General features: G+C 40.1%; 1 protein-coding gene across 1 annotated transcript in view; it reads left to right on the forward strand.

The window, feature by feature from the left end:
* Positions 1–12,619, forward strand: part of RCL1 (RNA terminal phosphate cyclase-like 1) — a gene marked incomplete at its 5' end in the record, with an annotated part of 20,433 nt that extends 7,814 nt beyond the window's left edge. The window contains 4 exons of the mRNA XM_009583140.1: positions 386–510; positions 3,053–3,178; positions 5,992–6,148; positions 12,512–12,619. Coding sequence (XP_009581435.1) covers positions 386–510; positions 3,053–3,178; positions 5,992–6,148; positions 12,512–12,619 — 516 coding nt within the window. The remainder of the gene's footprint in view (positions 1–385; positions 511–3,052; positions 3,179–5,991; positions 6,149–12,511) is intronic.
* Between the last annotated feature and the right edge of the window lie 352 nt (positions 12,620–12,971).

A 12,971-nucleotide genomic window follows, 5' to 3' on the forward strand; every position in this document is an offset into this window, starting at 1 on the left:
CCCCCATATACATACTAAGCATCAAACACTTCTAGACTTTCTTCAGCAGTGAGGTACAGATTTGCTATTAGACACCAGTCTTAAGCCAAGGCTGCCTTCCTGCTAAAAGTGTTGGGTTTTTGTTCGGTTGGTTTTCTTTTGTGTTGAGAAGCCATGCCCTACTGTACTTGAGAGAGAGGCAGAAAAAATAAATCAATTTTTGTTTATAGGTTTGGTGCAAAACCCATTTCTGCCTTTAGGATGTCTTTTTCGTGTCTGTGTTCACAAAATACCCCTACTAATAACATTTTATTATATGTGAAGTAAAAGCTATCATTTTTGAGTGTGTAAGTACATTCTTTGTGCTCTTTACTAACCTGCTTTTTTCCTTCATTATTGTTTCTAGATCAACCGGAGAGGAATGCCTCCCAAAGGGGGTGGAGAGATACTGTTTGCTTGCCCAGTGAGAAAGGTCTTGCAGCCTATTCAGTTCACAGACCCTGGCAAAATCAAGCGCATCAGAGGAACTGCGTATCCTTTTTTTTTTTTCCTTCTTTTAAACGAGTTTGCCTTAAAAAAAATAAGTCTCCCAGCTTGAAATCACAGAAGTGCACCCACATTGCTGAGCGTGTATCCAGATAACACAGGGTGACATTACGCAGAGGGATCACACAACTAGATTTCAGGACCATGTCTCAAAACTGCTGTGTTCAGAACATTGCTGTTCAAAAAGCATCAGTAGACAAATAAATAAATTTAAAACTGAACAGCACTATTTAAAATCTTTTCAATAGCAAGAAAAAGTTAAAATACCTTCCATCACACATAATGCAGGAGCGCTAAAAGTGTTACCTTGTGTGTAAATCCGGTAGTAACAAATGTAGTTTTATTATGCATTGAATAGGTGGCATCTTGACTGTTAATGAGTCTAGCAGAATGTTGGATGGGAGCTTAAATTTTAGTTCAGTTTACACCTCACTGCACACATCTGAACTGAGCTTTTTGTTGTATTATGAGAAGAAGTTTGTTACCTCTTCACCTTCAGTAGTACCACTGGAAATGGAAGTGGAGGAGATTTTATTTCCGCACAAAGATAAGGGCACAAAATACTGCTGTGGAGTACTCACTTTTGCAAACAGAACTGCAACAGTTTGTTTTGATTGGGGTTTTTTTTTCTTGGTTTTTCTCTTGTGGTTTTTATATGGTATCTGTCATTAATCTGCTGTTACCGTAGGAAGAAGGCAGAAATCCCTTACAGGCAAGGTATACTAAAGGTTGTGTTTCATGAGCTGCTGCTCTGTCTTGAGCATTGGCCAACTTGTAGTTTAATTTTTGATTATGAGAGTCCCAAACATGATGTGGCTTTGATTACTCAAAAAGAAAGCATGAATGGTGGCAGGTTTCCTGCCAGAGCTGCAGACTTGCAGCCCGTTCCTCCTTTTACTGTATGGCGTATCATCATAGTTGTGTGTGGGAACAGCATGCCTTGACCTCTGTCTCCAGCTGTGGCACTTGAATGAGTGCAGCATTGCCAAGTGAGAGCAATTTACTGGGTGCATGTGCTGTAGAATAACAAAGGAGGCAGCTCAGTGTGCTGAGGGGGTGCTTGTCATGGTCTTTCCATGAAGAAAGTAATTTCCTTATGCCCCCGTCCACCTCTGTAGTAAGTAGTTCAATCCTCTGTTTCTGTGTGAAGGAGGAAGCAATGATCATGGCTTTAGTGCCATATTTCTAAATTGTCATTAATACTCCGTGCCGTTCTGGGCCACTTTGACTGGCTTTGGTTGATGTATGTGAACTACAGGTTTTTGAACTTCCACTTTCCTTTAGGTTTTCTTGGGCTTTTTCTCGGGGATAAATGTTTGCCTTTAGTAAGCCCTGTGAGAGGCAGTCTCATTTTAGTTTGGCCATTAAGTGTCCTTCAAGCCAGTAGAAAACAAAACATCTGGAAGGATAACTGCTTAGGTCTTTTGTATGTGCCTTTCTTCAAGATTCAACTGAGCAATTCTGCTTCCTCACAGCTGGGGAGCTTGTGCTGCAGCAACCTTTTATAGTCATTCAAAATACTGAGTGCACCAACTGTGCAGAACGATCAGTGTTCTGATTATTATTTACTGGTTTTGCCCTTAAGATCTTAAAGCTTTTGGTTTACGTACTCCACAAGAGCATGCAATAGAAATTTGTAGAAAAGGAAATTCCCTTCTGCCAGCTGGCAGGTTTGAGAGTGTGTTTCTATGCGTTGCTATGTGTATGTGGGTGCAGATGGGTAGTTAAACGTGCAGAGTGTGAGTCTGCATTATAGTTGGGATGGAATTTGGAGCACAATGTGCTTTGTACATTTGAAGACCTGTCAGGAATATCACTGAAGCAGCACCTGAGTGAAAGGGCACAAAGGCAGTTCATCTCTTGTGTACGGTGGGGAGGTGGTTTGGGGTGAGCAGGAACGTGGTCATATCTTCTTCCCTGGAACCGTTATCTTCAGATGCTGAGTGACTAGAGAACCAGTGAACTTGATAGCCTTACAGCACTGCAAAATAGTTGGAGAGAGCACGGATTTTTTTTTTTTTTTTAGCCTTTTAAAACTAATGTTTTCTTTTGCTAAAACATTTGTCTTTAATTTCGTCTACCCAATTTCTCCCTGATAGAAATAGAAAGCCAGGATTTCTTGCTGCTAATTCAGAGAAACTTCACCTGTCACCATCTTTTAATAGTATATGAGGAGCAGAGCACGCAGGGCTTCCTCCATCATAAGAAAGCACAGTATGACAGAAGAGCAATTTAAAATTATTGAAGGGCATTTTTAAAATAGGTGTTTACCTAGTCATAATAAGCTGTTCTTCTGCACGTGTTCTGTGTACCTCACTTCAAGGTGTATCAGTGAAAAGACTGTAGAGAGTACTTATGCACATGTGCTTCTCTGAGTACAGGAAAATGGACCAGTGCTCATGAATGGACGTATAGGACAAAACCACATTTTCCGAAATAATGTATTGGGACCTCCTGGCCACTTTTGTCAGTCTCTGGTTTAAATTTCTTTTGTGACCACAATGAATTCCTTAGCTCGGAAACGAAGATACTCTGTCAGAGTGTCACCACAGATGGCAAACAGAATGGTGGAATCTGCAAGGAGCATCCTGAATAAATTCCTCCCAGACATTTATATTTACACAGATCATATGAAGGGGGTCAGCTCTGGAAAGTGAGTATCCAGTATTCTCAGGGAACAGAAATGTAATTCTGCATTTGTTCATCTGCTAGGGTATTCTGATGTGTAATTTTATTGAGTTTTAGACCATGATCTTCTATTTTGCTGACGTGAAATAAATATTCCTCACAGAAAAAATGGAATGATTCACTAGATACGTTTGTTTTACTTGTGGTACAAGGACAGAAGTTTTGTGTTTTCTTAAAGAAGGAATGTAATACGTCATTACTGCCACTAAAGGCAACTTGAGCTCTCTTCAGTTTTAAACCTGTTGCTTTGAAGTAGATTAAGATCAGAGGTGCCATGGTATGTTGTGAAAACTAACATTCAAATTTGACTGTACACTTTCTGATGGAAATGGTAGTATTAAGGATGGGACCAAATTGTTTTAGAAAGTGTTCGAGCTGTATGGGTTGTCTTCTGCTTTACCATTACATAAATAGCTGAAAGAGAAAATAGTGAGGACTGGAAAATTGAGACATTTTAATTTACTGTACTTCCACAGATTTTGTTTGTCAGCAGAATACAGAAGTGATGGATGCGATTCAGACGATTTTACTGATATCTGTTAGCTTTGTTGTCCTCTTGTCACTTTTTGTTGAGGTTGAAGGAGTTCTGGATAACTTAATTTGTTTGTCTTCTGTCTTTATGCTCAGATCCAAGCATGCACATTTTCTTTCACTGTTTCTGCTTTTTGAAATATTACCTTGAAGAAAACTTGTTAGGTTTGCAAGTTTACAAATCTAAAAATTGTTTACTTACTTTTAAGTATTTTTCCTCTTTTCTAATCCTTCATCATATTTAATAACCCAGGTTAATAAGTCTTGTGGCTCCAGACTGTTAAAAGTTTTTGCAATTCTGATCACTGTTCTGGGAGCTGTGAGATTTGGGGGTCTTATTTTCATTTTTATCAGTCTATAAAGTGGAAAAGTCAAATGAAAAGTCAAATGAATTGGGGCAGCAGCATTACATTTACTACTTGCATGGGTAGCCCATGCAGAGGGAGAAATAATAGCATGGGAAGAGGAACTGAATGCCTCTCCACCTTGCTCGTGCATGTGGCTTTCTGATGCTGCTGTGCTGTCACATTCAGCATAAGTACAGTGCCAGTAAGATTGCAGTATACCCAATACTAACGCTGTGCCACTTTGGCAAAGTTTTTTTTTTTTATTACCTGGTTCCCAGTGCTTGTGTGTGTCTTGGCAGGACAAGGAAGGAAAGCAGTATGCCTCGTTGTTTCCAGTGCTGCCTCTGGTGATGAGTAAGACCAGCAAGGACTAGTTCAGCCCATCTGTTCCCAGCCCAAACCAAGTCCTGATTTCAGAATATAAAGCGTTGAACTGTATCCCTTCCACAGTGCCAAAAGCTCCAGGGAATACATTATTTGAGCATCTTCTGCCACCTGTAATGTCTCTCTAAACAGAAACTTTCCAGTTCTGTTTTGAGCATTGGCAGCAAAAAGTTTGTGCAGATGCTTCCTAATACTGTCTGCGCATACATGAGGCACTGGGTGATTTTAATTTTTTTTAGGCAGATTGCCACATGCTACTGAACACTAAGAAAATCTGCCAGTGGGTATAGTTATTAAAGGATGCTTGTCCAAAAAATAGCATCTTTGACACTGTCCTTGTGTTGCTCTCTAGATCTCTGTCTCTCTTTCAGAGGAAGGGAAGAAGAAGAGAAACATCTTTAACATACCTTCTCTGTTGCTCAGCAAGTGCAGGCAGTTAAATATGGGTGGGAACCACTGGTATCTTTTCGTTCCCGCCCTGGAAATGCCTCTGGAGGAACTGTTGTTTTTCTGGCACTGGGAGAGTTTGTGTGTATTGGTGTTTGGGGTTTGATCTTGTGGTTTGTTGATGTTGGTGACTTTCCTTACAGTTTCAGGTCAGTGGGACTATTTTAATTAAAAAGTTTGGGTGGTGGAGGCAGCAGGAGTCCAGAACTGTGGGAAGTTAAGTTAACCTTATTTTGAATGGCTAGCTATTGGTGCTCTTCCAGAGCCTATAAATAAGAGGGTATTGTGAGGTGTTTTTTTCTTCCTTCCTTACAACTTTCTGATTTCTCAGCAAGCTGTACTCAGCCATCTGTGACTTCCTTGTAGCAGAAATGTTTCTTAGCTCTCACAGTAGCATTTTGTAGGATCCTAAGCTCTGAGAAAATGGTGGGGGGGTTTCTTTCTTCAAATCATGTGTTCAGAAATCTTACATGGTTGTAATGATTTGGATGATATTGAACTGAAAGTGAAAAGAAGCGATTGGAAATACAAGTAATACGGATCAAACTTTTTTTTTATTTCCCTGCTTGGTGCCATGGCTATGGTCCAATCTTGCTAAATATTGAAGCTTCCAGGGAACGAGCTGAATCCCTAAAGAAAGTTAGGTTTTGGTTTTGAATGTCGCAGAAAAGAAAATCCAGACACTTTTGAAATGTTCATCAAATATGAATTAAATAAATGTGAAAGACACTATTTTTTTAATAGGGGAGGATATTTCTGAGGTTGGATGTTTTATTTGTTATTTTTTTCTTTCCTTTTTCTCCTTTTTAAAAAGTTTGTGCCAGGAATAGCCAGCACAGTGGGTTTGGGGTAAGTGGTAGTGGGTTTAACTTTTAAATACTGTTGTTAATATATTTTCCAGGTGAATCAAATGTATAGAACAGGAAATTTGTCAGCAAGTCCATATTCCCAGTATTGTCCTATGAGAGAAGCTGTTTGTGACTTGAGGAGGCGGTTGGCTGGCAGTAGTTCTTGGCTCATTACTTGATTTTTGTCCTTAAATCAAATGTACTTTTTCCCTTTCTTTCAGATCACCAGGTTTTGGCATGTGCCTTACTGCAGAAACCATCAACGGCACTATTCTCAGTGCTGAGCTAGCCTCAAACCCTCAGGGGCAGGGAGCAGCTGTGCTTCCCGAGGAACTTGGCCAGAATTGTGCTAAGCTGTTGCTTGAGGAGGTCTACAGGGTAAGTGGCCAATACGTTTTGTGTGTATAGCTGTAGGGGAAGAAGGTAATGACATATTGGTAAAGGAAGAGGTGGTTTGGAGGCACCCTCAGACAGGCTCAGATCCAAACAGAGAAATGATCTGGTGCAGCCAGTGTCTTCTTCATCCAGGTGAAGAGTGGTTTTGAATGGTTCCATTAACAGTGTAATGACTTGCTAGGCCATGTTATTTCCCGTGTCCAGGAGATGTTGCTATGAATCATAGTAGTGGCAAATTTTTCTTTTGTTGCTTTCTGTCTGCAACGGAATTCAGTTGGCTTCATATGGGCTGTTACTTTTTTTAATACTAAGTTGGAGGGGTAATAGAGCCGATGCTCTTAAACTAGTGGTTGGAATGGGGCATTGTGAGTGGGAGAACATGTGAGGAAGAAGGCAAAAAAAAAAGCAGCTAGCCTCGATGGTGGCTGCTTTATGGTGATGATGGCAAAGGCAAATGTGCTGAGATCTGTTGGTTGTGTGAGGAATTGGCTGAATGGTTTGTTGGAAAGGAACTAGGACAGCGTTTGCATAGGAATCTTAAGTGCATCACAGTCTTCTGCAGCGTAAATTTTTTTTGTATTAAAACGTTTTTCATTTGTGGTGAGAATTCTAGTGGATGACCAGCTTTCAGTCTTACAAATGATTTGGCAATTAGCATCATAGTGAGTTTCTGATTTAATAAAGAACCTACCCGCTTTGGTTGTGTATCTCCACAAATATTAAAATAAGTAGCTGTTAGTATTGACAAAACACATCTGGCCTTTAGGAGGCAGTCATCTACAAATTGTACTCACTGTTTTAAAAAAAGTAACTGCTTTGAACTGGAATAACCTGATAGGACTTTGCAAAGTATTAAAAATGCCATTAATGAGATTCTGTATTAGGTAATGTAGTCAATTATAAAAATACTCCTTAACCTCATAAATCACATCCATGCCTGTAGCAGATTGTTCATCTGTGCCCATGTTACCTTTTCCTTTCCCTGCTGCAAACCCTTCATCTGTCTGAATTACCAACTCACCCGTGTGTTCCAGTCTTCCATTAATGTTTTGTCTTTGTTTATTCAGTATATGCACCATGTTGCTAGAGGACTTTCCCTTTCTAGCCCAGGGTTCTTATCTCATAGAAGTGCCACAAACAAATATTCTTCCTGGGTACAGTCCAGACCCCTTGCATTTGCAAGTCCAGCGTGCATGGAGAGTGCAGTCACAACTAGTGACTGAAACATCTGTCTGTTTCTACAATTATGTAGTAACAGGTAGCTATTTTATTTGACGGGTGAATTGTAAAATCTTTCAGCTTCCCCTTCACCCCCCACCCCACCCCACCCACCAAAAAACCCTCAAACAAACAAAACCAAGAAACACCTAAAATTTGGTACATTTGTGTAAACCCCTTGGAAAACATCTTCAGGTAGTCAGATGATTGGAGGTATTAAAAATCCAATTTCCACATACTGTTATCAGCAACAATAGGTATTTTTTTCCTTTGAACACCATCCAGCACTTGACAAATTGAAACTAGTGAGGGGATTTGTCCAGATATTATACTTTCTTCAGAGTCAGATGTCAGAGAACTTCTGAAATTAAGAGGGCTGGAAGGGCCTGAACCAGGTCATTTTCTGCTTTAGTGTGCTGCAGCCATTTGAATGGGATGAGTCAAATTCTGCAAAGCTCCAGGATAGTGAGGCTCTTGGGACAACAGGAAAAAAAAGCGTTTGAGAAGGAAACAGGATCAGGGAAGTCTTTGAATGATAAACCTTTGATGAGGTTTCAATGTCTTTGAAGATCAGATTCTGAGTGAGCGTGATGTTGTTAGCTGTGGCCTGCTATGGTACCACTGGTGCTCCTGGAACGCTCTTCTATGTGTGGGCCGCTTCAGTCCAACGGTGACTGAAAGTGCTGAGCAGTGTATGGACTGCTTGTGGTCCTCCACTGCAGCAGTTCACGGTGGAGGAGTTCTTGTTTGTTAACATTTTTGGCTATTGTGCTGCTTATCCACTGGAGTGCTCAGTCCTTATTCAATGTTCATGAATTCCCTGTTCCCTCTGTCATAGGCAATATAGTGGGTTTTGTTCTGTAGTTTTCAGAATGTATACATGAATTTATGTATGACACACATGCTCACACAGCGCTAGCCAGGAATTTGGAAAGATGGGCTTTCTCACTGATTTTTTTTTTTTTTTTTTTTTTGGCGGGGGGGAGGGGAGATTAAGTCGGTTTGACCTAGTGTTAACCCCAGAGATGATATAAAAACATGTTGCAAAGTGTGCAATGTTTGTTTAGTTTGAAGATACTACTTTTTTTTAAGTTTCTTTGCCTAGATAAGGTGTCTAGTGAAACAGTAAAAATTTGGGAAGGCTGTTCACTGAGCAAGAATAGGTTGCTTTTGCAGGACTCTTTAAGTCCTGCTCTCTTTACACCAGCTACTCACTGAATACCAGGCTCAAGGGAGAACTTCTCTCCCTGTGTTTAGATCCTCTCTTTATGAGATTGTTTCTCCGTCTGTGTCTTTGCCTGTAGGTACTGTGCTGCAGGAGCCGGGGAGGGTTGACCAGAAAAGGGCATCCTGGGAGCATTGGAGATAATTCACTGTAGAAGAGTTTTAGCTGTCGGTGTCACCCATAAATCTGCTGGAGTTCGTTACTGTTCAGAGGGGTTCAAGGACATCTCTTAAAGTGCTTGCTTAATGCTTGCTATTATGTGAACTTTACCACCTAGGAAATCTAAGGATTTGAGTCTTGCTATGTTAAGTGCTAAATGGTCCCTTTTATTAAGCCATCAAAAAGAAATGAAAGAGGTCGGATGATTATTGGAATCAGTGGAGCTTTTGTATGTACATTTGTTGATGAAAATATGTCAGAGTTAATTGACTAATAATAAGTGGCACAGTGCTAATTACAGTGTCCCTGGAAGAGGGGGCATGGAGTGACTGGCTAGCATTGTGTTTACAAATGCATATGCAGTTCTTACCTAAGCTTAATTGTAGAAGGCCGATAAGGATTTTCCTCTTGTCTTTGAAAGGCGTTGGTTACGGGAGCTTTATATAGCAAGTGATTGGCAGAATAGAAAAGCCTGGAAGAACTGGGAAAGGATTGAATGTTTATGTTCCTTGTGATCATGAAAAATAGGGGAGGATGCAATACCTGTTTAAGGCTGAGTTCTTTAATGAAGAAAGGTCAAGTTGTTAGGGGGGCTTGGAGGGGTAAGGCTGTTTGTTTTATTTAACTAGAGCTAAAATGGGTGAAGCATTTCACTGAAGGCTTAATTTTTGAGATGGCCTTACTTCAGTGTGACAAGGCTCTGCTCCATTCTTCTGGAAGGAAAAACAAACAAACAAAAAAACCCCTCTACACCTCACATAACAAATTATTGAGCGTGCAAGTATATACTGCACAGGTAAAGGAGGAAACTCTGTGTATGCCAAAATATAACCAAGACTAAATCGAAGCTGGGGTCAAGCTCAGAAGAAGAACCCTCTTTTAAACACTGTTGTCCAATACCCAGAGTTGTGATATTTGGATGGGCATGTTAACTGTAGTATTTGTATAACATTTCAAAATGGACAGGATTTTAAGTGATCTATGTCTCTGATTGTCACATCCAGCTGGGTCTAGCTCTGTTGTCAATGGAAACAATAATGGAGAAACTGCCATAAACAGAATTAATATGGACTAGAAGCTGCATCCTAGGTTGGTAACGAGTGCCAGCTATTTTGGAACAAATGTCAGTACTTTGGCTCTGGCTTTGCCCGTCCTGTTTCTCTTGGGAGGGTTGTTTTTGGTTTTGGACTCTTGAGTAAGTGGCAGGTGGGTTGAAAGTAAGTTGGCCTCCTTGGGAACGGCATGTCCTGCATTTGGCACAAGTTACTGTTCTGTCATCATTAGATTACAAGCAAATCACTTAATTTCCCTGTCTGGCAACTGCCTATGTGGGAATGGGCATAACAGCGCATTGCTAATGCACTAGTGGGGACGACTGACTCAATGCAGCAAGAGAGCTTATGTAAGCAGCTAGGACGTGATGGATGCATCATGTTTTTCTATATTGTTTAGGATGTCGTCTCTATGCTGATTGAAGCTTTTGTATAAATTTGGTCATAAAAATAGATGTTTTATAATGTTTTCAGCTTTAGAAAAACAAAAACAAGCTCAGAAAATGTAAAGTTTTCATCCAAGTGATAAAGAGCATTTTGAATTATGAACCAAACTACGAATACAGAAAGTCCTGTGTCAGCAATACTCCTTACCAAACTCTCATCTGCTTCTTGTACATGTTTCAGATTGACAAATGCAGCTGGTGAGAGCTGTGGCTCTAGATCACACCAGTAAATTTGGCAGGTACCCTGTCTGCTCAAGATAAAGCACAATTTTTATTAGTCGCGTAGAGGGCATTAGGTTGAGTGCATGAATTTCACTTCAGTATGGCAGGTTCACACAGTTAAAAAGGCAACGGCTGCTGTAAGAGCATGTTGCTAGAAGGTCATGGTTGTGAACGTAATGAAGATGTTTCCTTCATTGTGGTGTATCATTTGTTGCATGAAGTGCAGAGGCTTTTTTCAGAAGAGTGGAGCTGAGACTTGTCACTCTGAAGCAAGGCCATCTTGAAATTAAACGTTCAGTAACCCTCTTCCCTGGTTTCGATTGGGATAGAGTTAATTTTCTTCCTAGTAGCTGGTATAGTGCTGTGTTTTGGATTTAGTATGAGAATAATGTTGATAACACACTGATGTTTTAGTTGTTGCCAAGTAGTGCTTACATAGTCAAGGATTTTTCAGCTTCCCAAGCTCTGCCAGGTGCACAAGAAGCTGGGAGGGAGCACAGCCAGGACAGCTGACCCATACTGGCCAAAGGGGTATTCCATACCATATGATGTCATGCTCAGTATATAAGCTGGGGGGAGTTGGCCAGGAAGCAGCAATCGCTGCTCGGGGCATCAGTCGGCAGTGGTGAGCAATTGCATTGTGCATAACTTATTTTGTCTATTCTATCACTACTACTACTACTACCACTATTTTTTTTTTTTTTTCTTTTTTCCCCTTCCTTTTCTGTCCTATTAAACTGTCTATCTCAATCTACAAATTTTTACTTTGTTTTTCCCGATTCTCTCCCTCATCCCACTGGGGGAGGGTGGGAGTGAGTGAATGGCTGTGTGGTGTTTGGCTGCCTGCCAGGTTAATCCACAACACCCTCCTTGGAAAGGTCCTCCTTTCTGTCCTCTCACTGAGTAAATGTGCTGAGGTTGTCACATCATTGTGTTTTCTTAATCTGTGTAGTCCAAAATTTATTTTGCCCCTCCCTTGTCGTTTTGGATGGTGTTATCTCTTAAAATGATCACAGGCTATTCCTTGCCCACAAACGTAACTGTCAGTTTACCTCATTAGAGAATTTGGTTTTAAAAGAATGAATTTTTAGTTTTGCTCTCTCCAGACAGCCTATTCAGAGGGCTTAGGATTAGGCCTGATCCAGCAGGAAACTGTTCACAGATTTTGTGCGGCTGTGGATCAGGATGAATATGAGGACCGTCCGAAATAATGTTATGCCAGATATTTTTTCTATTTTCAATGTGTTTGCATAGTAATAGTTGGTAAATTCTCTCTACAGCAGTCTTGACTGAAAGTATTGCTTTTAATTTACATTCAAGCTTTGTACACAAAGAAAGCCTTCCAATTCTAATTTAGGTATGCATCATAGTGAACACCTTCCACATACAAAACAGCCATGCATGTATGACTTAGTACAGTCAAATATGTACAAGACTATGTGTAATTCTACATAATTTTATGCATGACTCTTCCACATAGCAATTAAAAAAAAAGCTTCCCGTTTTAAATATCGGGGAAAAAATGTTTACAAATGTAAAACCACAAAAGTTAGCAGCAAGGGCTTAGGTGGATGTGTGTGAAACAACTTTTAACTTGCTGTTTTGCACATGCTAACACTGAACTGTTTGTCTGAATGTAACTTTATAGTTACCATGAATTGCAGCACTTTATGATACCTTCAAATGCACATGAACTATAATTAATACCTGTTTTCAGTTTACTGCAAAGAAATTCTTCAGTGCTTACATTCTGTGATGTTAGAAGAGAACAGGTTGGGACAGATGGGAGGGATCTTTAATGTGACCTTGTTGCTGGGTTTTGTTTTAGTTCTGTTCCTTTCCCAGCCTGCCATGTGAAATTAATTTGTCATTGTTACAAAATCTAGATTTTTATCTTTTCGGTCCTTGAAAATTGGGAGCGATAATTCAGCCTTTTAAGTGTATCTTTCTCCTTCATTACTCTCCTCCCATCCCAATTTCTGGTTTGTAGAGAGATTAATTATTAAAACATTTTGGTTTGCAGGGAGGCTGTGTAGATTCAACAAATCAGAGCCTTGCTCTGCTCCTCATGACCCTTGGACAACGGGATGTTTCCAAAGTCCTGTTAGGACCTCTGTCTCCATACACGTAAGTTGTTTTGTTCAGTTTAAATACTCAGTCTTGTTTAATTCCCTAGTTTTATTGTAGTTATTTTTTGTATATGGAAGACTTTGCCTGTGACTATGAATAGAACAACTTGTACCCGTCTTCAAATGAGACAGGTGGTGTAAATTACCTAGTGTTTATTTCTACATGTTAGAAGATGATTCCCTTACTGTTCTATATTATTCCTGGTTCTGAGAATTGCAGAGATGGGGTTTATTGTTAGTTCTTGCTCTTGGATTGTATGCGTACATCAGTTTGCTTTTTGTTGCCTAGCATACATTACCCTGTTTTCCTAGTGATCTCTGTGTAGCTGGGGCATTAAATGGCATGTTTCAAAC

Source organism: Fulmarus glacialis, unplaced genomic scaffold (genome assembly GCF_000690835.1).
Source record: "Fulmarus glacialis isolate BGI_N327 unplaced genomic scaffold, ASM69083v1 scaffold14090, whole genome shotgun sequence".
NCBI lineage: Eukaryota > Metazoa > Chordata > Aves > Procellariiformes > Procellariidae > Fulmarus > Fulmarus glacialis.